Genomic DNA, 26597 nt, shown 5'->3' on the forward strand with positions numbered 1-26597 from the left:
GGGACAGGAGGAATGTCTGCTAACTAGATATTCAGGAACTTTGCTTTAGGGACCCACAAGACCTAGTTAGCATTAGGCTTTGGCACAGCTCTTTAGGGAGTATTTGGAGCAATAATTAGCATCCTGGGCAGTCACTGGTGATTTTAAAAAATCTCTATGATTGAAAATTGGCATGTACCCCACTGCAGAAATTGTAGCACAGCACCCCTACTTCCAGCACCACTGGTACCAGCTAATACCTAGACTTAAAGTTCAGATCAGCAGTGTGAACCATTGTTGGTTCAGATAGTACAATGCTCACCATACCTTAGATAAGCAGCTTCGTTTCCCCAATATTTGTAAGTACTTCAGATTTTCCAAAGAGACAATGCCCATCTTCAAATGCCCACCATATTTAAATAGATTAAACTGAATCTATTGTAAACTCATGTAGAATGAAGTACAATCGTCATGTCATATTTCAGGCAGTCTGTCATCAGTTGCTAACTCCATCTTAATCAGGAGTTTCCATGTGTAAGGAGAGCTAGTGCTGGTCAGGATCTGAATTTTGATGGGGGAGAGGGGAGCCTGGGGTTGAATTTCATAAAAATGTCATGAGATTTTTTTTCCTGTGTTTCAACCAGTTCCAGAGTGAATTGATTTTCAACCGTGTTTGGTTGCAGTGGTACCAGTGAGGCAGTGCACATCGGCAGTAAAGGTTAAAGAATATAGTCCTTCGTGATTTGCATGATATCATCTGCCATTCCTAGAAATCAAGAAAAACACCCCCCCCACCACCCTCCAACTTGTGAACGTGCAAACCGGATATTAAGCGGATAACAAGATTTCGGGTTTGTAATATTGCTGTGGCAGACCGACTGCCTGACAACACATCAGGAAGGAGAAGCCAGGCAAAGCCATGTGGAGAGAATTGCACAGATGGATCTTGTTATCATTAAGAGGATTTGAGTGTGTGGCAACTCCAGAACAGCTTTAAAAAAAAAATTAGCTGTAAGTATTTTGTAATACAGAGTACACAAATGGGTTCATTATGCTGTCCAGATGGCGAACAAAATTTACACCAGCAACTGGAATGAATCATGTGGAAAACAAAGCAGCTAATGAAAATAAGCACCAAGGGCTAGTTACTGTATATGTGCCTAACAGACCTTTGTAGCTATCAAATACAGTGAAAAGACAAACTACAATAGAAGAATACACCAAATCGCTCCGTCTGCAGTCTATGCCACAGGCATTCCCCTGAAATATAAAGTGTTGTGGTCCCCTTTACCTGTGCAAAACCCTACTGAAGCCCACTCGCTGTGAATATGAACTACTGGTAATGCCCATCACATTATCCCTTGCCAGCTGATGTTTTTTTTTTTCCAGATTTGCACTGACTGGAACTGCTTCAAGTTTAAGTCTTGGAAACTTTTCATTTGATGTAAAGACACCTGATTCAGTGTGTGTTCTGAACACTTCCTTTTGCTGTATTATTCAGAAGTTCCTAAAGTAATGCACACGGTATGATCCCAGCAAGCAATCTCAACGTCCAGAGACCAGTGACTTCAATGAGCTTTGGATCAGGCCTATAGGAGGACGTACTTTCAATAGCCTTATTTTTAGAGCCCACATTCCTCATGTGCGAAGTGTCATGTGTGAAGGATTAATGTATTTACACAAGAACGGCCATACAGGATCAGACCAATGGTCCATCTAGCCCAGTATCCTGTCTTCCAACAGTGGCCAATGCCAAATGCTTCAAAGGGAATGAACAGAACAGGGCAATCAAGTGATCCATCCCCTGTCGCCCAGCCCATGCATCTGGCAGTGAGAGACTTAGGGACACCAAGGTGGCCATCTTGGCTAATAGATAAGTTCATGGGGGATAGGTCCATCAATGGCCAATTCTTTTTGGAACCCACTTATAGCTTTGGCCTTGACAACATCCCCTGGCAACGAGTTTTATAGTTGTGCATTGGGTGAAGAATTACTTCCTTTTTGTTTTTGTTTTTAAACCTGCTATTTATTAATTTCATTGGGTGACCCCTGATTCCTGTGTTGTTTGAAGGAGTAAATAATGCTTTTTCGCCGCACCATTCATGACTTACAGACCTCTATTCTATCCCCACTTATTAGTCTCATTCCAAGATGAACAACCCCAGTCCTTTTAGTTTCTCCTTAAATGGAAGCTGTCCCATACCCTTCATCATTTTTGTTGCCTTTCTCAGTATTTTTTCCATTCTAATCTATCTTCTTTTGAGATGGGGTGACCAGAACTGCACGCAGTATTCAAGGTATGGGCATACCCTGGATTTATAGAGTGGCATTATATTTACTGGTTTATAATCTATCCCTTTCCTAATGGTTCCTAACATTCTGTTGTCTTTTTTGACTGCTGCTGCACAATGACTCCAAGATCTTTCTTGAGCCGTAACAGCTAATTTAGATCCCAGCATTTTGTATATCTAATAAAATTATGTTTATATATATATAGTGGAGATTAGGTTTTCCAATGTGCAAATCCACATTGAATTTCATCTGCCGTTTTTGTTGCCCAGGCGCATCCAGGTTTGTGAGGTTTCCTTTGTAACTCTTTGCAGTCTGCTTTGGACTTAACCATCTTGAGTAATTTTGCATCATCCGCAAACTTTGTCACCTCACTGTTTATTTCTTTTCCCAGATCGTTTATGAATATGTTGAACAACACAGGTCCTAGCACAGATCCTTGGGGGAACCCACTATTTACCTCTCTGCATTCTGAAATGATCATTTATTCCTACTCTGTTTCCTATTTTTTAACCTGTTCCTGATCCATGAGAGAACCTTCCCTTGTATCCCATGACTGCTTACTTTGCTTCAGAGCCTTTGATGAGGGACCTTGTCAAAGGCTTTCAGAAAGTCCAAGTACTTTCCGGATCACCCTTGTCCGTATATCTATTGGCCCCCCTCAAAGAATTCTTATAGATTGGTAATGCACGATTTCCCTTTACAAAAGCTGTGTTGACTCTTCCCCCAACACATGGTGTTCGTCTATGTGTCTGATCCTTCTATTCTTTACTATAGTTTCAACCAATTTGCCTGATAATGAAGTTGCACTTACCAGCCTGTAATAGCCAGGATTGCCGCTGGAGCTGTTTCAAAACATTGCTGTCACTTTAGCTATCCTCCTGTTATCTGGTAGAGAAGTTGATTTAAGTGTTAGGTTATGTATCACAGGTAGAGTTCTGCAATTTCATATTTAAGTTCCTTCAGAACTCTTGTATTTCCCATTGTATTTTTTTAAAGATTTCATTCAATCATACTTTAACGATTCTAGACCTTATCCTACCTTCTCTTTTCTGTTTTCGCTCTTTCTCTCTCTCATTTTCCTGATATTCTCTCACATCTACACATGTTAAGAAGGCAAGAAAACGAGTGGAAGACGGCAATGATGTTTAGTGTTTTGCTTCCTCATCCGTAAAATGGAGATGATGAAACTGAGCTGCTTGTGAAGTGCTTTGAGATCTACTGATGAAAAGTGCTAAAGAAGAACTATTATTATTATATTATTATATTATTATTGAGCCAAGACCATAGTTTTCCTGGGACACCAGGAGGAATAATGGCCTGCAGACAAAGAGCAAGAGGGTGTCAACACCTTGAGCCTTACTACATTCAAAACTGCTGTAAGCAATCAAAAGAAAGAGAACCTCAAGAAGGAGATAATTCATGTGTCAGGTCACCTAGGAAGGGAAGTCAAAGTACAGCTAACACAGAGAAGGACAAAATAATGTCAAATGTATAGTACCAAGACTGGACAGTTTCCTGGCAAGTATGTCAGGGCTGGGGAGATTGCCTTTTCCAGGATATTAAATCTTTGCAAGTGGCCAAAGATACAATGTCTTTTTTTACTCTATGGTACCTTGAGCTTTGTGGTTACAGAGCTAGAGGTATCTCTGGCTAAAGGTAAAAGCTGCAGTTTCCTTACTGTAGCAAAAGCGTGCTTTCTTGTCAATTTTATCCAGCACAGAATTATGCGGGAAGACTAGCTCAGTCAAAATAGTAGCCAAGGCTTTGAAAACTATGGAAAGATTCGTAGTCTAGTGACCATTGGTGTTACAAAGTCTAGACATTTTAGGTGGGACTATTCTGACTCCGAAGTAATGGGACATAAATAAAAAATGCCGGAGTTTTAGCTAGTGCATTATTTAATGCCAATGTGTTCGAGCAAATCTCAAGAAGGATTCTGATGGAAGCGTACTTGTCCCTGACTGCTTTAATTTCACTCCATGGCTGACGGAGGAGGGAAACTTTTTCTTACTGGCTTTTTGCCATCAGGGGGTTTTAAAATAAAAAGCCGAGGGATGTGGCACCAAGTGATATTACGTTTACCTAGCTGAATTTTTTGCCTTGGGAAGTATATGGGTAACCGCAGCGCTTTTTATGCTAACTGCTTAATAAATGGCTTTTGTGGGCATGCTCTTTATCCACAGTTGCTGCATTATTTTTGTGCAGTTACATTAACTTAGGCCAGTATTAACCAGCCTGTTCTTTAAAACAACCCCACTCAGCATTTCTTTAGCACCGTGCACCTGAGGATCTCCACGCACTTGACAAACATTAATTTAGCCTTGCCATGGCCCCGTGAGGTATGCAGGGTAAGAGGTGTTGTCCTTGTTTTACAGATGGGGAAACAGAGGCAAAGAGGGAACATATGACTTGCCCTTGGACACAAAGCGAGTCAAGGAAAATAGTTACGCAACTGTACTATCACAGTGCCTACGCAGACATACTAGTCTAGAGCATGCTCTCTGCTTGGGAACCATAGCCAGGGGTGGTGGAGAGCTTTATTACACTGTGGGGGGGGGGGGAACACTGGGAGGCATTCTGCCTCCAAGAAACTGTGAGTTTAATCCATTTAATTTCTAGTGTGATCATTAGACACTTCAGTTGTAGATCTGTAATCAGTCTTCACCAACTGCTGGAAATACTACTAAGACTTTCAGTTCTCTCACCACCTTTGCTTGGGGTACAGGGTTGTTTTCTGTGTGTGTGTGTGTGTGTGTGTGTGTGTGTGTGTGTAAAGTCAACTATCCCAACATTATGCACACCATTACATAGGCTCAGTGTTGTAGGTTTATTTTCCCATTGCGTTTGTTGAGAATACATGTCCCATATTTTCCTCCTTCCTGACTCTGAGTGATGGAGTTAGTAATTTCTGGAAGGTAATCACACTAGTAGTAGTATTCTTGTAGATATGTTGTGCTATACATTTGTCCCCTTTGGGCCTGATCCAATACCCAGTGAAGTCAATGGTAGCCTTTTATGCTTTGCACAGCCAGCCTAAAGATTTATCAGTTGTGTTTTGCTTTTCAATGTAGGAACACTTCAGGTATTAAAATGGTCTTGATTTAGTAATGCCGTCTGGGTGCTATGCTCAGAGTGGTAGAAGAATACTAGACAGGTATTTGTACAGGCGTGTAGTATATAGGAATTGGGGAGTATTGCTTTAAATAGTTTCTGAGCCTCTAGCATCTTCTGTGTTTCAAAACCCTTCCAGTGCACTCAAGTGCATGTGTAACTAGGCCTACTTATTGAGTATATTTAGTCACCGCAGTTATTTGGGTCCCACCATGCCACTGGTTTCTTCATATTGCGCTTTATTGCACAAAGAACAAAAGACACAACAAGCAGCTGCTGCTTCAGTTTGTGCCAAATGCAGTAGGCAATCCATCAGTGACTAGTGCAGCTTCAGTGATAATGAAGGTGCCTAGATTTATTTTTGTACCGAGTGTTGCTGTTTGCGTTAAGTTCATTCACAGTTATCCGTTACATTCACGTTTAGGTACGGTTGGGAGTGTCAGATTGCTTAGCTTGTGAATGTCACTGAACTGCGTTTTGGCATATTTTGTGTTTTTGTTCCTCCCACCTCCCATGATTCACCTGATGGGTTCAGCTAGTATTTTCTAGGTGGTTTTACCTGTTAGTGAACTTATTTTGAGGTTCTGCTGCTGAGAGATTTTCCTCTAATTTTCTGTTGGTGCTTATATCCTTCACAAAGCACACGGAATAATCACTGCAGGGTAGTGCTGCTCTATATTTAGTCCTTCATCAAACAGTGGATTTGATCAGTTTCTGCAAGCTCGTTGCATTAGACTGTGCTGTTCAACATTTCGCGCTAATTGGCGCATCTGGGCAGTAACTGAGGTCCTTTACTTGTGTCTGTATCTTTCCTTTCGGTGGCTCCCTTAAGTTGTATGACTTGTGTGTATTACATCATGAAATAGGAGACAGTAATGTTTTTCTAGTTCTATAATAAATTCTGTGTTTGACTTTAGGCCATTCATCATGTTAAGAAAAGGTTTAACTAATGCTTTCAAAATGATGGCACTGATTGTCACTCATACATCATTCAGCATTAAAATTTTATTCAAATTTGTTTCTAAGACTGACCCCGGATGTTAATGATCTAATGATTCCTACCATGCGAAGCATAATGACAAAGTCCAATTAGATCTTTTGACCCAGAGCCTTTCTTGTAAATTGACATAATGCACCTACTTCCAGTGACTGCAGTGCACCTAGGCTGATTTCCACCAGCTGAGGATTTGGATCTTAATTTCTCTATTTAAATTTAAATTAACTGAAAATAAATGTGTTTTGGTGAAGACAAATGGAAAGACTAGGGGATTGATAATACCTGTATTCTTAGTTCCCCAGGTCTGTGATGAGTTTGGACTGATCAAAAGTGATTCTCTGACAACTGTTTTTGTGTTTCTGTAAGAATTAGTAGATAGAGCATCCCAGCCCCGGTTTAAATTGATATGTCCACTGGCAATGTCCATTGATAATTAACTGGCCCTTTCGTTTGGGCTTCTTAGAGGTCATGCACCAAACGGATGCTAGATATGGGGGTGGGGAGGAAGCATCTGCTGCTGCTGCTTATACGGTATCTATTCTGCGTATCATAATTTTGAAATTAACGGAATCCATCTTAAAAGCTGATTGGCTGGTGTTTGGTTTTTTGTGTTTCTGGGAGTATCCTGAGCATTTAAAACAAAAGCCCCACACTTAACCAAGTAACCAGGTCAGTACACGGGGAAGAATAAGTCTACTCCATCTCTCCAGCTTTGTTACCAGAGTACCTCTGCTCTACCCCATTGAAAGTACCTACCCATCCACTCCCCTTGCCATTGGCAAGTCTTCTTGCTCGCTTGTTGAAAGCAGTGTAAGCTGTTCTCCTGCCCAATTCTCCTTTCTTGCAGCCAGCAAACCTCTCTCCTTGGTCACCTTGCCAGCAACAGGCCTCCCTCCTGGCCAAAGCTTCCATCTACCAATAGCTAGCTGCTCTGCCTTATTTGCAGTAACTAGCCAGCTTGCTTCCTCTCTGTACAAATGTAGGGCCCAATACTGCAAGATGGTAAGCACCTTATATGCTATGTTGAGCACCTTCATCTTATCTGGAAGCTAAGATCTCTCTGCATCCCTCCAAAGAGGCTCAGCATCTTGCAGGATCAGGCCCACTCCGCATCTCCTGCCCCAGGCTGCTGATATAACAGCAGGGTCTGTCTTGCTGCTGATCAGCTGGCTGGCTATTTGACAGTAGCATGTGCATCTCACTTCCCTCCTGGCTAATAACGTTCAACAGCCACACGCTGTATCCTTTATTTTTGTAAATGTCACAAGGATCATCATCTGGTCACTGCACCATTGACATCAGTAGCATTGCACGCAGGTCGCTTGCCACCTTACAAAAATTTTTGTTCTAGTAGCAAAATTCTAGCAATAGCAATTTCTGCGCAGCATTTCCTGCGGAGAAACAGCCAGCTGGCGCTATTGGCCTTTGACACTTCTTGGACCTCCAGCTCCTCCCAGCCAGTGATTACTTCTAGAAATTGCCCCACAGCTCCGGTGCTGTCAGCTCAGTCCCTTTCACGCACACACAACCCCTTTAAATAAAGCCAAATCAAAACAAGGATGGTTAAGAGAGCAATTATCCAGCAGTCCAGACCCTGCGCTCCAATGACCCTGTTGCTCTTTTCAGATGAGTTATATTTTCCTAATGAGTTCATGAATCACTTTTAATGGTACTTTCTCTGGATTATATGTGTATGTAACTGATGCTGCCTCTTATCTAATGAAGCAACAGCAGTCTAGGTGCAAGGCCTTTCCTGGGGATTAATGAACACTTGAAAGAAGGTGATTGCTCATCGTGCAACCCAAGACCACTAGCCATAGCCTCGTTACTTATCCCCAAGGAATGACTAGCACTAAAGTCCTTGCTTTCATTTATGGTTTAAGATGTCAACAATAAGGCAAGTGGGTTGTTTTTAGTGGGTGATGCAATTCCACTTGCTATCTATAAGGCGCTAATTAAAAATGAAGCCACATTAGCCAGTCGGATTGCTTGGATCGTCTGTCTAGACTCCAGACAGTGTATGATCTCATGTCTTGCTTGTGTATTTGCACTGTTTGTTCAGCATAGCATGGATGCTGTTAATTTTCTGGTCTCTGGGATTTTTTCTTTCAGATATTAGGTTGAGGTTCTACAATCCACATCTTCAGCTAAGGTCTTATACTTCTCTAGACAGTCACAAATATCTAACTAGGATGATAAACTCTCTTCGCAATTAGATAGCCACTGCTCCTGAAAAAGGTCTGCATTTTAAGGCCAAAATCCCAAGAGCATTGCATTTCTAGGTGAGGAGTGATTTCTAGAAGCATTTCTATGGCTTCTTAGGTAATAGAATAGCATTTTGACCCTCTAGCGATGTAACATTGTCAATGATTCAAAAGCTAGCTATTTCTGTGTGTCATAACTTACTGCTTAATATAACGATTCGATCTGAGAAAACAATTTCGAAGATATGCCATCTGTAGTATCAACGGGAATATTGATTTAAAAGGACACCTGGAAAAGCCATAACAAAATTAACATGCACTCTTTGTGCTTCTACTTTTTTATCCCTTTGACGGTGATAGTCCATTCATTGGATTATCATCCTTGCTGTGAGGAATTGCCTGTTATTACTGATCCTGTTAGAGACCTCTTCTGTTGTACTGTGGGGACCAGAGAGGTGTTGGCGCTGCATTGCAGATATGGCAATGTGGCTTATTGACATTATAAACTCAAGTGCAGAATATAAAATCTGCAGGTTGGACCATGGCATGCTCTCTTTCAGTTTTCCTTAATCTGCATGCAGAATACAGCATGTATTGCCAGAGACCATAGGGGATTCGGAATAGATAGACTGTGTTACTTTCTGCAAGAGCTCATTATGATGGTACTTTTTCATTAGGGTGAAGATTGCATGAAACAAGATAAAGGACAAATGTTTATGAGAAGTGTTGTTTTATCAAAGTAAACTATCCCCACCCCTCTCCTCCATCACCACCACAAAACTTTTTTAACGCTTTTCATTTTCTTTTCCTCGCGACCAATGTTTCTCCCCCTTTTTCCTTCCCCCACATCACATTATATAGTTTATATACGTCTCTAGATTTCTTTCGTTAAACTCTAACTTGAGTTCATTTTGTTATGTGGTGACCACAGTTATGGATGACGCTCCCCCTGGCACACAGGAGTACATTATGTTACGGCAAGATTCCATCCAATCTGCGGAATTAAAGAAAAAAGAGTCCCCTTTTCGTGCTAAGTGTCACGAAATCTTCTGCTGCCCACTGAAGCAAGTGCACCTCAAAGAGAACACAGAGCCGGAAGGTTTGTGCACTATGGATCCATGTTTTGTTTGTTATGATTACTTTTATTTTTAATGTACGTGTCCCTCTAGTGTGCTGTGTGTTTTTCAGCCTGTGTCAATATAGTGCAACTGACACAGGAAGCGTTATGCGCTTCATGTCCCCCTTTGCTTGCCTGTTAATGTCTGATACGGTCTATCACGGGACACTGTATAGTATAAACCATATACAGTATTCTAGACAAGAAGTAAGATTGTGCTGCTTTTCTCAAATAAAGTTTGTTTATTTCAGCTCTCATCATTACACTGCCCTTTTTTGGCTGCCAAAAGTTGCTTGCTACTTGAAACAGCATCAATCCCGAGTCAGTTTCTTGCCCGGACATTTCTGAAGCTGCACTCTGCTGAAACTAACGGCACTCAGAACCAGATTCCCCTTGTCCCCAGCCCCTTCCACCCCATAAGGCTTCTGCATACTGCTGCAGGAATGCTCATAACAGCTGTACTTCAGTGAAGCAGGATAACACATTGTATGTAATGCACGCCCCGTTGCATTTTGAGAAATGAAATGCATGCATAGAGGAAACTGAGTTGAATGTTTTCCTTTTCAGATAAAGTAAAGGTATGGACAAATCTACCTGTTGTTCACGAAAGTAAAACTATTAAGTTATTCGTCTCTTTCACGTGTTGCGGTAGCATGTAAGATGAAGCTATCTTTTAAAGATGTCATTATATTTAACATTTTTTGTCTTGTTCTTCTGTATGTGTTTTTCATTACTGCCTCAAATCCCACCTGGTAAGCCTCCCGCTTTTTGTATAAGCTTCAGTGTATGGAACTAACTGCCATGATGAATAATGTTGCTCCTACTTAGGGCTGGATCCTGTTTTGGTTGAGTTTCACTAGCAATGTAAAAGCAAATAGATTTGAGCCCTTAGTCAAATCTGACTTGTATTACTCTGTATTTAATGATGGCCACTGCTGGTGCAGTTGTTGAGGGGCTACTATTAGCACCCAAATATTTCACTCAACTGCGGGCTGCTACCATTTATTGCATGAATAATGCTCGCACCAGTGTTAGAAGAAGACTTCTCTCCGTCACTAAGTGCTATTCTACCAGAAGTGATAGGCTTCCTAATATCACATGGTGGGCCATTCAAAAATGTACCACGTGAAGCAAAACCTGCTGTAAGAGGAGGGGGAAAGGGGCGTTATTTCTCTCAGAATGTGACTTTTTAAAAATCAGGCTTCGAAACACTGAACTCAATTCTCCTCCTTCGAGGCACATTGTGCGTTTCTTCTTTGTCCATACTCAAACCTCCTGTTGACGTCAGTGAGAGTTTTGCTTGTTTAGAAACGGGAAGGATTTGGCCATTTGAGTGCAATTTCTAATGAGAACCTGAGTTCCTACGGAGTGACTGGTTCATGGCTATGAATGTTTTCAGTGAGTAAATCAGTAATTTACACTGACAGAGGTCAGTAGAAAACGTATATATGGTGGTGGTGTACCTTGACTACTGTCTGCTACAAAGGGGCTGAGCCCTATGGAAGCATGGTGTAGGTGGAGATTAAGTCACTGCACACCTGCCACGAGAAGCTTGCAGCCTCGGGCCCTAAGTGAAGACCCAAAGAGTGAAAATTGTGCCTTACTTTTGACTGAAAGCTAACTGTTGCTGTTACTAATTCTCCACCGTTTGGGATACTTTTTCTCTCTTATAACAGCCGTGCAAGTCCTTTCCCACAACATGTGGTATCATTAGATTGTTCTCCCTGAAAATCTATAGTATGAAAAGAGAAAAGCCTTTCATCTTTTGTTGCATTATGAAAGGATTAATGTCTTTTTTTTAATTCCCTCTGCCCCCTGAGTTTTGCATTCATAATTATCAGACAAGGCACAACTGTATTGGCTAACCCACAACCCTGAAGAGGCTCTGTATTTCATAGGGGTATCATATCCATGGACTTTTGGGAGGTGACTTCTACTGTTGCATGGCTTACGTGTTTTTTATGAAAGACATTGCCTGGGTCAGAGTGAAAAATATACATTCAAGTTTTCTCTTAGCCTCTTCTGCCTCCAGAGTAGCCCAGAGCTATCGTGGTGGAGCGTCTTTCTCTTTTCAGTCTATGAATTGGCTGGCAAGAGTGTTAGACCCACCTCAGGGTTCATTGTGCCATCTTCAGTGCTTTCTTGGCATAGAGCCGAAGAATTTTGAGCATAAAGTGATGAAGTTCTGCTCTTGGTTCAAACTTGGAATACTATCATGGAAGACAATGGAGCATCTGAAGCAAACGTTAGCCCAGTAACACAGGTCCAGCAGGTAACATGTCAGATCTGCTTTCAGGCTGTCTGAAAATAAAGAATTACTCATACTGAGTTATAAAGAATATAGATTTTCTTAAAGGCACTGGAAAATGTAATTGAGTTGTTAATGGAAGAGGCTGTGCAGAGCAGAGATATTAAGGTCTACAGTACAATAATATTGTCTTTCAAGAGAAATCACAATACAGAATTAACTAAGTCACTACTGAAAAATCTCTCCAACTTGAATGTCAGCCTGTGGGTTACGTATGAAACACTGCATGGATTTGAAAGACTCTGGGAAGGATATAAAAATATACTTCCATTTTTGTTTTAATATTGCCACAGGATTGTCTAGAAAATCATAAATGTCTCTCTCAGTTCCCTCTCCCCACTTTGCACCTCCTTCTCATACCAGTATTTGAATTTATGCCTTAGAATGTTGACCTTATTGTTTGGGACTGGAGCTAGTTTGCTTACCAGCTGCGGGTGGTCACAATGGGGTTCACAGTGCCAGACATGTGATGCAGAAGGGTTAGACTGGAAATGAACATACCTGGCTCCCTGCTGAACCTACATCAACTGTTTCACTCATCCAATGTACCCTGAACTCCCATAAGGCAGTTTTGCCAATGAGCTTGGACCTTATCACCAGATGAATCCAGGCATAGCACGCCACTCACTGAAACCAATTTCCTTCCCATAACCCAAATGCTGTCTTTAAAGAGCTGTTTCTCTGTTGAGGCCTAACTGTTAGTGTCTCTGTCCAAAACTAAGAGCTCCTACGCACCATTCAAGGTAGGAGAGGTATTTTCCTATTCCCAAGGAAACTCAATAGCCTTTTTCTCCCCTGATGGCATCAGGATACAAACACCCTATCATAAGTCCACAGAGTTACCTGTATACCTGCCTCTTTCCCCTTATGTCTTCCAGCCGTTCTGAATCAATGCTTCACTTAGACCTCTCTTTAGGAGAAAAAGAATTGCAGAACCTTTCAGGATAGTTTTGACAAGCCCCTGGCTCTTTGTAGGGAATTTTAAACCCCATTGGATTTATGAACCATGTTGGTTTCTTTAAACGTTAACCTGCATCAGCATAATAAAGGAGTGCAGACTTGAGAAGAACAGTGGATCACAACTGTCTGCAGATAGGCATAGGAGACGCTAATCCTTTTGGCATGACATTGTCTAAGTCATTCCCAAGCGGCTGTTTGTTGGCAACGGCTCCCCTCACAATGGTTGTTTTTTTTTAACATAAAGACTGCGAGGAAGCTTCCCTTGACAGCCCACCTGTGACTTATTTTATGTTGCAGCTTGTTAGGAATAGTTCTATAGAAGATAAGACTCATAGACTTTAAGGCCAGAAGGGACCATCACGATGATCTAGTCTGATTTCCTGCACGTTGCAGGCCACAGGACCTCACCCACCCACTCCTGCTATAAGCCCGAAACCTCTGGATGAGTCACAGAAGTCCTCAACTCTTGATTTAAAGACTGCAGATCCCAAGGTGTGATTCAGGCCCATCTCGAGCACAACAATGTCTGTCTGTCTGGACCCTGGATCTAAGGTTCCTTCCTTGATGTCCCAAGGGCTATGGAGTAGGTAAAAGGAGAAAAGCCAGTTTTGTTCTGCAGCCTTTTAACTTTGTTTTTCTGGATTCCTTCTCATAGTTTACAATGTCTTGGATCTCTAGGAGGACACAAATCAAGAGGAGTCAACATTATCTCTGGGTGCTGGCCCCTGGGTTTTTAGCATTCTTCTATGCTACATTCAAGCAATAGCAAAATACAGAGCAATTTTGTAGCTTCAGTCAAGCCAGGAATATGCTACTAGCATTGGAAAGGCCATCTGAGGTACATTTTGCAACTATTTGTTCTCTTAAATAGTTTAAACATAAGCTGCTGCTATCTTTACAAAACATGGTCACATAAAGAGAAGTCTGCTTCTGGGAAACTAATTTGAGTTGTGTTAGTACAGAGGCTATGCGAGAGTTTTTTTTAAAAAACCACCATTGGTTAGTCACAGTCCTATAATCCAAGAGTTTGGCCTCTTGCCCAAAGTTCTGTTTTCATGTGATTTTTTTTTTTTTTTTTTTTTTGTAACATTCAGCCTCCCTCAGGGCATACATAACCTTTTTACATGAAAAAGCAAACAAGCATGGCGAAGTCTGGACTGAAACAAAAAATCTGTGATAGCAGCTCATAATGAGGTCTGGCAGCTCTCATCAGCCAACAGGAAACCTGATTAGATAGAAAGTGTTAAGGAGATGCTTGTTGCATATTAGCATCCATGCTTGCCCTTGATACTGGCTGAGTTCCTTTGTGCCTAGAAATAGAATGACTGACACCACAACCACTGCTTCTCCCAAGGGGGAGGAGAAAGGTAGGACATCTGGACAAATTGTGAGACAGATGGGCTGTTTTGTCCCCATTTTGTCACCAAAGGCAACGCCTGTGTCTTCAGTTGGTCACACTGAATGTCCCTTTCGACGTTCACAGCACTGTCTGACTATTTATAGTACTGTTGGGTGTGTAATTAAAGGTGCCAGCTTTCTTCTCAAAAAATCAGTCCTATGAATCCAGTTCCGTGGTTTAATTATATTAATACCTGTGTAAATTAGTGGAGAATAAGGAGAGAGGGCGGAAGAATTTATTTCTCAAGATGTGTTTGAGATTGTGGAAAGCTTGAGGTCTTTAAACTAGCAAGTACATATTTTACACTAATAGAAACAGCTCCTCAATAAGTCTCTGTGGTCCCTCTGGTGAATAATAGAGATGGGCCCAAACTGCAAAATATGGATTGGGTCCTGATCTCACCCCAAAGATGTTTGGATGTAGGGTTCGATTTATCCCATTGTATAATTCCCAGCTATGAAGTTTGGATACCGAATTCAAGGGTATTCAGAGCTGGGGATTTGGTTCCAACCCCTTTCTCGTAAATAATTACGACTCATAATCTTCCAGAATGACTTCTACTTTTAAAAGGAATGAATGAAAAAAACAGTGGGCCAGGTTCACCAAAGCTCTCGCAGGCAGACGGAACTGATCCCTTGTTGCAGCAGCTAAGCTGTCTGCACTGGAAAAGTAATTCAACCTGTGGGCGGGCAGGCAGTGTCACCCCCATTACCTGTGTCAGGGGACCAGGCCATGAAGTGTTGCTTTAATTCCTGCAAGGAGCCCCACCCATCCAGCGTCACTCACTTCTTTGGCTCCACATCTACATTTCCCCCTCCCCCCTTCCTAGGGTAGGGGAAGTTCTAGCCAACATGGGTGTTTCTGTTTTGTTTGTTTTCCACAGCCCAATTTCCCACTGCCTGGGAAAAGGCAGTGTAGATTCTGGGCTGAACTGTGCCCAATTTAATGTCATTGAAGGTCCAAACCCTACATGGTCATTTGTGGCTGTGGGGACATATTTAATGAGGGAAGGATGGTCCAGTGATTAGGACATTAGCCTAAGACCTGAGAGACCCTATTTCAAATCTGTGCTCTGCCACAGACTTTCTGTGTGACCTTGGGTGAGTCCCTTAGCCCAGGGGTTCTCAAACTGGGGGTCGGAACCCCTCAGGGGGTCATGAGGTTATTACATGGGGGGTTACGCGCTGTCAGCCTCCACCCTAAACCCCGCTTTGCCTCCAGCATTTATAATGTGTTAAATATATTAAAAAGTGTTTTTAATTTACAAGGGGGGTCACATTCAGAGGCTCGCTATGTGAAAGGGGTCACCAGTACAAAAGTTTGAGAACCACTGATTTAGCCTCTCTGTGCCTCAGTTCCCCATCTGTACAATGGGGATAATAGCACTGCTCTTCCTCACCAGGGTGTTTTGAGGATAAGTGCATCAAAACTGTGATGTGCTCAGATACTACGTTGATGGGCCCCTATAAGTACCTTGAATAGATAGCGTATCATCTAAAAGTGGTGGCAGAGACCAAAAAGCCAAAGTAGAGAAAGCTAGAGCTGATTACTTTTTCCGGACACAAAAGGGCACAACTGATTAAATCACAGTCTCTAACCTTATGTCTCAGGGGTTGGGGTATGTGTGAAGATGTTTCATTCATATTTATATTGAGTATTTAAAAAGGAAAGAAAACCGCAAGCCAAAAACAGCACCAGCGGCTCAGTCTTGCCAGGTGCCGAGCACTCCTGCTCCGAGCAAGCAAGGTTCTTAAGCACGTGATTAACTTTAAACAGAGGAATACTCCCATGGGAGTCAGAAGGGAAGGCATGGGTTCAATGAGCTTGTAACTGAATGTGGTCTATGAAAACAGCCAGGGCCAGGCTCTGATTCCAGTGCAAATCCAGAGTAACTCTACTGACCTATCAGTGAGATCAGAATTTCCCTGAGCCCCTTTCTTCCTCTTACTCTATTTTAGGTACTTACATGGCCCCCATTACCGTAGGACCTATCCCTGTATAGTATGTAAGGGGTGGAGTGTTACAGATGGGAAGGAGGCACAGAAGGACCAAGTAACTTGTCCAGGCTATGGTAGAGGGGGGAATTGAATCCATGTCTCCCAAATTAATGCCTTAACCACTCCACCATTCTTCTTATTAGGTGTTGTAAGATGTTAACAGCTCATCAGGAAGAAATTACATAGCTATGCTATACAATGCTGTTCTCCACTGCCCCCTTCCCTTTGCCTACTTGTCTACCTCCCTGAAAAATATGTTTTAAGGTGTAAAATATCTAACTAAATCTTTGATAGCTTGCAGCCCCATCTAGAAACCAGCCATTTTTAACATGGGGGTGGGGATGAATTAGGGAATAACCTGCTTGTAAGTATATCACTAGCATAAGAGTTTTCACTTCACTTCAGGACTTCAGTTACTCAGCCAGAGGTGTTAGGCCTGTTACAGGAATGGATGGGTGAGTTTCTGTGGCCTGTGATATGCCGGAGGTCAGACTAGATGATCGTGATGGTCCCTTCTGGCCTTGAAGTCTATGAAGCTATAAAATATTCCCAACTGCAAGCACGATGGGGACAGTGGGAGGAAAGCCGTTTAAGATGTTGTGAATCAATTCAATGCCTGAATCCACACGCGCATACCACATCACAGTGAGGCTCTTCAGGGTCACTTGGGAATTGCATTTGCTTGGCTTTTCAGAGGCTCCGAGACGGGTGTTTCTTCCACAACTGTCACTCCTGCCCCTGTTAACAGGATGGACCATATTTACTTGGCTAACTCCTGCCAGCTGACAGCTCTGTCCCCATATCGCTCTCTAACAATCGGCTTTGTGCAGTGGTATTGGCCCAGAATGGAGCTATGCTGATTTACAGCAGCTGAGATGTGGCCCATAAAGCACCTTAATAGCAGGTTTCCAACTGGAAAAATCTCTCTCACACTCAGGTTACTTTCAGCATTGAGAAAATGTACCTTTTTAATGAATATTCCTCAGGCTTAAATCTGTGAAATGAATAAGGCTAAAAGAAGTAAAGGCAAGAAATATAAGGAATAAAGTATCTTTGGTAGAATATTCCCATGACGGAATTTCTCGCATGCTCTCTCATGAAACAACATCAGTAATAATGCTTCCTCCAACCTGCTTTGACTAACAACTAGCTCTCCAGTGGAGCAGATAAAGGGAACTAACCCTTTGCTATCCAGTGCTGATTGACTGAAACAATACTTGCTCCCCTCCAATCCCTGAACAAACATCTCTCAGGAAATGTAGGTTATATTTACTACAGAGCATGACCTTTGATTGAGTCTTCCTGAATTCAGCATCCCCTTTGAAGGGCATTCTTAACATTTTTGACTTCCAGAGGTTCTTTTTCTTTGACCCAAAAGGGTTTCCTAACCACTAGAAAAGTCGCTCACCCTTTATCATCAGTCAAGGTTTCACAGCTCACACAGACTAGCTTTACCTAGGAGACCTTGTTGGTTTAATAATAATAATAACAGTATTAAACAAAAAAAAAGACTAGTCTCCATTCTATTGAAAATGGTACATGAAAAGTTGAGGAGCCTTAGTGACAGTGTTCTAACTCCAGCCTCCCCCTACCCCCCCCGCCCCTCGCAGCTGCATGTAGCAAATGGAAAACGATGTGGGCTATTGAACAAACTCTGAATTTTCCTAGTGGAACAATGTAAAGATGCTTCTGTATGTGTAATGTATTGGGTAAATTCACACTCCTAGGCATCCTAGCCAGCAAAGTTGTAATGGTACGAGGAGCAGTCTTAGGTCTTCCTTAAAAGAGAGTACATTTTAATTCACCAGCCCCTGCTATCGCCACATAATGGCTGTTTTACATATGCCTCTTCACTCTGTATTCTCACTGAAACAATTCTTTTAACTTCTATGCCCTTCTTTGCTGTGTGGTGTTGTCTTGGAATAAATATTCATTGCAGAGCCACGGCCTTACGCTTAGCACTTCTGAAGTAGAATGTTTTGAACAAATGATTCACATTGACAGCACGCTCACTGATCTCATTTTAAAAATGGCTTGGTCTGCAAACAGCATCCTTTCGACAGAGGAAAGTTCTCGGGTTCGTTGCTCCTTCATTCTATAATCCCCCTGGGAAAGTGTCAGGTTTTGGTTTTAGCTGCTAAAAACAGAGAGGAAGCTCTTATTAATAACAAACATTCTTCTTAGTATCTTATTCAGCAACATGGCCTGATATCATCATTACACAGCCCTTGATTAGCAACAGTGTCTGTACTGTTGATATGTAAATATTAGGGCTGTCAAGCGATTAAAAAAATGACGGTGATTAATCGCGCTGTTAAACAGTTACAGAATACCATTTATTTAAATATTTTTGGATGTTTTCTACATTTTCAAATATATTGATTTCAATTACAACACAGAATACAAAGTGTAGAGTACTCACTTTATATTTATTTTTTATTACAAATATTTGCAATATAAAAAACAAAAGAAATAGTATTTTTCAGTTCACCTAATAGAAGTACGCTAGTGCAATCTCTTTATCATGTGAAAGTTGAACTTACAAATGTAGAATTCAGAACAAAAATATAACTTCATTCAGAAATACAACAATGTAAAACTTTAGCGCCTACAAGTTCAATCGGTCCTATTTCTTGTTCAGCCAATTGCTCAGTCAAACAAGTTTGTTTACATTTGCAGGGAATAATGCTGCATGCTTCTTGTTTACAATGTCCCCTGAAAGTGAGAACAGGCATTCTCATGGCACTGTTGTAGCCGGCGTCGCAAGATATTTACATGTCAGATGTGCTAAAGATTCATATGTCCCTTGATGCTTCAACCACCATTCCAGAGGACACGCGTCTACGCTGATGACAGTTTCTGCTCGATAACAATCCAAAGCAGTGCGGACCGACGCATGTTCATTTTCATTATCTGAGTCAGATGCCACCAGTAGAAGGTTGATTTTCTTTTTTGGTGGTTCAGGATCTGTAGTTTCCGTATCAGAGTGTTGCTCTTTTAAGACTTCTGAAAGCATTCTCCACACCTCGTCCTTCTCAGATTTTGGAAGGCACTTCAGATTCTTAAATCTTGGGTCGAGTGCTATAGCTATCTTTAGAAATTTCACATAAGTACCTTCTTTGTATTTTGTCTGATTTGCAGTGAAAGTGTTCTTAAAATGAACAACATGTGTTGGGTCATCATCCAAGACGGCTGTAACGTGAAATATATGGCAGAATGGGGGTAAAACAGAGCAGGGGACATACAATTCTCCCCCAAGGAGTTCAGTCACAAATTTAATTAATGCATTATTTTTTTAACAAGTGTCATCAGCGTGGTATCATGTCCTCTGGAACGATGGCTGAAGCATGAAGAGGCATGTGACTCTTTCGTACATCTGGTACATAAATACCTTGCGACACCAGCTATTGCCAGGCGATAACCTGTTCTCACTTTCATGTGATACTGTAATTAAGAAGTGGGCAACATTATATCCCATAAATGTAAACGAACTTGTTTCTCTTAGCAATTGGCTGAACAAGAAGGACTGAGTGGATGTGTAGGCTCTAAAGTTTTACATTGTTTTGTTTTTGAGTGCAGTTATGTTACCAAAAAAATTACATTTGTAAGTTGCACTTTCATGTTAGAGATTGCATTACAGTACTTGTATGAGGTGAATTAAAAAATGCCATTTCTTTTGTTTATCATTTTTACGGTGCAAATATTAGTAACCAAAAATAATATAAAGTGAGCACTGTACACTTTGTATTCTGTGTTGCAATTGAAATTGATATATTTGAAAATGTAGAAAAACAGCCAAAAATATTTAATAAATTTCAATTGGTATTCTATTGTTTAACAGTGCGATTAATCACGATTAATTTTTTTGAGTTAATCACGTGAGTTAACTGCGATTAATCGACAGCTCTAGTAAATATCACCCTTTGTGTTGAGAGCTCACCATGAGGTTCTGTGCTGGGATAACTTGGGAGATAAGGAATTGTTGACTCTCTGACACTCCAATTTGTTATAAATTCATTGCATTTAATACCTTGTATGTTCCTAAGGCATTTCCTTTCAAAGGCTTTCAGACATCTGTATTGAAATTATAACAAATTATGAGATTCATCAGAGAATTCAACTATTTAACTTTTCAAGCTATCTAGAACAGAAGATGAAAATATCTGGGATGAGTTAACAATGAAGCCAGAGTACCTGCCGTGGCAAGGGGTACAATTACTGGTCAGCTCGAGGAACACAGAGAAGGGGTCAACCAAAAGAATCACTCTAACAAACAATACCTAGAGCAGGAAAACTAATGGGATTTAACAACAAAAAGGACATCCAAGAGAAGCCCAAGACAGACAGGTATGGCAGAACCTTGTTTGTGTTCTAAGCAATGTGTGATAGCATGGGAAGAATTCAAATTATGTGCTAGACCATGTTATTGCAAGATGTTTTCCATTTGAAATTAATAGTGGCATGTTATCACCTGATAAAGGTGCATTCAGTATGCATCATACATTCCTGACATAGAGCTAGATTCTGCTTTGCACACCCTCACAAGCACTGGAGAGGTCACGTTACTAATGGAGCTTCTGAGATTTATTCTGGCTGAATCAGCAGTAATTTCTCCAGAAGACTCTGATATATCAAAGCAACAGGTCTTCCACATTGCAATGAGTACAGTATGTTGACCTCTCCACGTCCAGCCATGGTCTTCTGCTGAGAAAGGGAGGAGTCATGACCTTGCCCTCACCTCAATTATAGTGGCATTGGGAGGGAGCAGGGACTGGTCTTCCTAATGGGATTCCGGCCAGTCCTCGCACATGAGGCAACAAAAGCTGGAATGTGGCCAATGGATGGTAAAGGCAAGCCTCTCCTGCCCTAGTATACATCCTGTTACCTGAAAAACCATGGATAGGGTGTTAACAAGAGAGAGACCTCATCCTGATCACTTTTTAATTAAAAACAATCTCTTCATTCATTTGGACACCATCTAATGCTTGTTAGATACTCCCCATCTTTAACCTGCCACCTCTTTGCAAGTAGTCCATTTCTGTGGTCTCTTAGACTAGAAATAAGACATACATTTTTAACAGTGAAGGTACTTAACCAGTGGAACAATTTACCAAGGGCCATGGTGGATGCTTCATCACTGACAAGTTTCAAATCCGGATTGGATGTTTTTCTTAAATGATCTGCTCTAGGAATTATTTTGGGGAAGTTCTCTGACCTGTGTTATGCAGTAGGTCAGACTAGACTGACACAGTGTTCCCTCCTGGCCTTTGAATCTATGATATGTTCACCTGCTTAAATACTTACTAAATATGAAGCAAATGAACAAGTGCCTAATTGGATGAATGCATTATGTGGTAGGCAAGGAACCGGAGCACCTTTGAAATATTCTTGGTTGGACTACAGTATACTGCTAGGTTCAAAATCAGTCTTGAATCTTTATTTCTCTCCCCCCACACCCAAATTCTCCTCTCTTTCTTTGCATGGCTTTGTGTGATGTTTTCTTCTTATACCAGTAGACTCTTCAAAACCTGAGTTGGTAACAAGTTTATTTTGCAGTAATTCTGCAATTTAGCATATTTTGGGTTCAATGCATGGTGACTCTATTGGATCCAAGGTACATGGTAACTTGGATCAATGCTCCTGTATTGTCTCATATTACTAAGGTAGTTAACTTGTAATACTGCTACATTTTCCTTTTTTGAAAAGGACCTTGTATATGCAAGTCCTAACGTAACCCAAGCCCAGTAGTACTGTAGTTTTGACGTTGACTTAAGTAGGGTCAGGATCAGACCCAAACTGAGAAAATGAACAATGTTTTAGTGCATTAGCAAATGGTTATTTAATGCAATTGTTGCTATAATTGACATGTGTTGGGAAAATTCAGTGTGCAAGCTGCTTTAAATGCACTCTTTTACCTAATGTTAAATCACATGGCTACAGAGTTTGACTTACTCTCTGTACAGGTCTTTGTTCTGTATTAAGGAAAAGACCCACATTTTTAGCAGCAAGGAGTAAAATGGATTTTACAAGGTTTGCTTGTACCCAGCTCTTTTCCCACATGACAAGCACAAGCGTGAATATGCTATGGGTGCACACCATGAGATGAGGTGGGCCTTAAGAAGGATGTGCTTGCAATTCAAGCAAAGAGGACAGGGCATTTATTCCTAGAGAGGAAGCGGGTGTTTCTTTGATTCTTTCTGCTAGAAGTATGAAATTCTGAAAAGCACTGATTGTTAAGAACACAAGAGCTGCTATACAGGGTCAGTTCATGGTCCATCTTGCCCGGTGTCCTGTTTCCAAACTAAAGCCTCAAGGGGAGTGTACAGAACACAACAATTATGGAACGATTCACTCCTGTCTTCCACTTCCTACTTCTGGAAGTCAGAGGTTTAGGGTCACCTGGGAATGGGATTGCACCCGTCTCTTGTCTAATAGCCACCAATGGACCTATCCTCCATGAATGTATCCAGTTCTTTTTTGAATCCAGTTATAAATTTGGCATCACAACATCCCATCTCAATAGGTTGCACAGGTTAGTTTGTGTTAAACATGCTGCCTATTAATTTAGTCAGGTGACCCTTGGTTTTTGTATGATGAGAAACGTTAAATAACTCTTCTGTATTGACTTTGTCCACACCAGTCATGGTGTTACAGACCTCTGTTATATCCCTTCTTACTCATCTCTTTAAGCTAAACAATCATAATCTTTTTAGTTTCTCCCCATATGGCAGCTGTTCCATACCCTTGATCATCTTTGTTGGCTTTCTCTGAACCTTTTCCGGTTCCACTATACTCTTTATGAGATGAGGCAACCAGAATGGGACATAATATTCCAGGTATGGGCACACCATGGAATTACATAGTGGCATTATGGTGTTTTCTGTTTTATTTTTTGTCCCTTTCTTAATAGGTCCTAGCATTCTGTTAGACTTTTTGACTGCTGCTGAGCTGAAGTTTTCAGAGAACTATCCATGGTGACTTTCTTTTGTGGTAACAGCTAATTTAGAACCCATCATTGTAGATGTACAGTGGGGATTATTTTTCCCCAGTGTGCATTACTTTGTACTTCTCAACATTGAATGTAATCGGCCATTTTATTGTCCAATCACCCAGTTTTGCAAGTTCTTTCTGTAACTCCTCACAGTCTGCTTTGGACTTAACTGTCTTGAATAATTTTATATCATCTGCAAACTTTTCCACTTTACTGTTCATCTCCTTTCTCAGATAATTTATGAATATGTTGAACAACACTTGTCCCAGTACAGATCAATTGGGAGACCCTGCTGGTTACCTCTCCCCATTGTGAAAACTGACCCTTTATTCCTACCCTCTATTTCCTATCTTTCAGACAGCTACTGATCCATGAGAGGACCTTCCCTCTTATCCCATACTTAGTTAGTTTCCTTAAGAGCCTTTGGTAAGAAACCTTGTCAAAGACTTTCTGAAAATCCGAGTACACTGTATTAACTGGATCACCCTTGTCCACATGCTTGTTGAGTCTCTCAAAAAATTCTAATAGATTGATGAGGCATAACTTCCCTTTACAAAAACTATGTTGTCTCTTCCCCAAAAACTCGTGTTTATCCATGTCTGATCATTCTGTTCTTTGCTATAGTTTCTAATAATTTGCCTGATACTGAAGTTAGGCTCACCAGCCTGTAACTGCCCAGATATCCTCTGAAGCCCTTTTAAATAAATCAGGGTACATTAGCTACCTTCCAGTCACCTAGTATCCGTGATAGGTTACATATTTGAGTTCCTTCAGAACTCTTGGGTGAATACTGTCTGGTGCTGGTGACTTATTACTGTTTATATTTTCAATTTGTTCTATTGACACATCATTTTATGATTGTACTTCAGATCTGTCACCTAAAAAGAACAGCTCTGGTGCAGGTATCTCCCCCACATCCTCTGCAGTGGAGACTGATGCAAAGAATTCACCTAGCTTCTCTGCAATGGCCTTGTTTTCCTTGAGTGCTCTGTTAACATCTGTGTCAGTTAGTGACCGCCTGTTACCTGTTTGGCAGACTTCCTGCTTCTGATGTACTTAAAAATAAGTTACTGTTACCTCGTGTTTTTTGCAAGTTGTTTCCCAAATTCTTTCTTGCCCGGCCTTATTATTCTTTAACAATTTACTTGCCAGATTTTGTGCTCTTTATTTTTCTCATTAGGATTTCACTCCCAAATTTTAAAGGATGCCTTTTTGCCTTTAACAGCCTCTGCTACTCGGCTGTTTAGCAACTGTGGCATTCGTTTGGTCCTTCTACTGCCTTTTTTTGATTTGGGGTATACATTTAGTCTGAGCCTCTACTATGGTGTTTTTAAGTAATCTCCAAGTGCTTGCAGGCACTTCACCCTCCTGGCTGTTTTTTAGTTTCTGTTCAACTAGAGTTGTCATTCTTGTGTAGTTCCCCTTTTTAAAGTTAAATGTTGTGGTGGTGGGTTTTGATATTTTCCCCCTTATAAGGATGCTAAATTTAAAAACACTAATACTGAGTGGTTTAACTGTAGCTGCCTCCTGGACCAGATCCTGAGCACCACATAGGGCTAAATCTAGAATTGCCTCTCCCTTTGTGGGTTCCAGGGCTAGCAATCATTAGTGGCATCTAGGACTCTTATCTCTGCATCAAGCCTGAGGTGACATTTACCCAGACAAGATGAGGATAGTTGAAATCACTCATTACTATTGCATTTTCTGGTTTTATAGCCTCTTTAACCTCAGCATTTCACAACCGCTGTTTCCATCCTGGTCAGGTGGTTGGTAGTATATTCCTATTGCTATACCCTTATTATTCAGTCATGGATTTTCTATCCATAGAGATTCTATAGGACATTTTGTGTCCTTTAAGAATTTCACCTTGACTGTTTGTTTAAACACATTGTGCCACTCCCTCACCAGAGTGACCGGGCTCTGTCATTCCTTGAATCCTGGTATTACCATGTCCCATTCATTTTCCTCATTCCACCATCCCCTTTCTTTTGAAATGTTAGGAATGAGGACAAATTAACAAGAGCTGGGGAGACAAAAGTGAGGAGTGAACCTCAACATGTTGAAAGGTATATCCAGCACTTAGTTTCTGTCCTCTTGATGTCATAAGAGACCATTGCTTGAACTCCTGCTACAAACCAGATAACAGTGCATCCTCTGTAGTAACACTGCTGCCCTTTCTGAAGCACCATTGGATACACACTCATGGCCATAGGCTAATTCTGTCTGTCTGGTTTTTCAGATGCATTAAATAAGACTGGCATATTTATATAGTGAGGGGAAACTGAAGTATACAGAGAACCTATTTATACATTGCAACAAGACCTGAGGTAGCAGATGTCTTTCAGACTTGATATGGTCACATTACACAATAGTCACTTATTTCTATAAAGACTTACTAGTGTAGATTTATACAATTGTGAAGAGTAACGCAAAAGGGGCCAAATTCAACTCTCCCAGCAGTATCAAAATCCAGTGGACACTCTCTGGATTTGTACCAGCATGTCTAAAGGTGAATTTAACACAAGGAGCCACATCCTCAGCTGGGGTAAATCAGAATAGCTTCAATTGCCTTCCATCGTCAATAGTGTACAATTGTACCAAAGTACCTAACTATTGTAGTTGAATGGGGTTGGGTGCAATATAAAAAGCTGAACAGAACAATAATGAATAGGAAAAAAGCCACCCCTGCTGGGGCCTGGTTTATTAATGAAAGCCAGTCCCTAAATATCACCACATAGGACACCAGCTTAACCCTTCTTCTCTGGCTTGTCATCCCTTGTGGTTACATGACCCTAGTTCAAATCTTTTCTCCAGGCTTGGCTATTCCTAAGGTTCCTTCCTTCAGGATCCTGTCTGTCCCAAACCCTAGTTCTCTCTGACCCCTCCCGCCACCTCCCTTCTAGCCACACGGCGTAAGTAAGAAGCCAGCTGGGCCTGTGAGTCAGCAAAACCCACTCAATTTCAGCCAGATCAGTAACTGATTACAGGGGAACATTACTAGTCTATTACAGATGCATAGTCACTAAACTGCATGGAAATTAATCTATCTACCATACCCCAGGAGGATGTATCCACTGATATGCAAATCAGTAGTTTCAGGGAATTTGGGCATTTCGAATAATGGTTTTTCCACTAAAGCCATCCAATTTTGGATCTTCAGCATTGTGCTTTGCTTCTTACACAGATGGGGCTGCAGAGTTAGAGAAGGCCATGAATAATATGAATGGGGAAAGAGTCTGTGA

At 41.2% G+C, this 26597-nt stretch overlaps 1 protein-coding gene across 6 annotated transcripts in view; it reads left to right on the plus strand.

Annotated features, from left to right (window-relative positions):
• The window catches only part of FGF13 (fibroblast growth factor 13), a 336830-nt gene that overhangs the window by 166956 nt on the left and 143277 nt on the right, over positions 1 to 26597 (plus strand). For 4 of the 6 annotated variants that reach the window (XM_037909138.2, XM_043522499.1, XM_043522500.1 and 1 more), the window contains one exon: positions 9515 to 9682. The exons of the other annotated variants lie outside the window; for them this stretch is intronic. In XM_037909138.2, coding sequence (XP_037765066.1) covers positions 9515 to 9682 — 168 coding nt within the window. The remainder of the gene's footprint in view (positions 1 to 9514; positions 9683 to 26597) is intronic. 6 annotated transcript variants of the gene reach the window in all.

The sequence above is a fragment of the Chelonia mydas genome, chromosome 9, assembly GCF_015237465.2.
Source record: "Chelonia mydas isolate rCheMyd1 chromosome 9, rCheMyd1.pri.v2, whole genome shotgun sequence".
Lineage (NCBI taxonomy): Eukaryota > Metazoa > Chordata > Testudines > Cheloniidae > Chelonia > Chelonia mydas.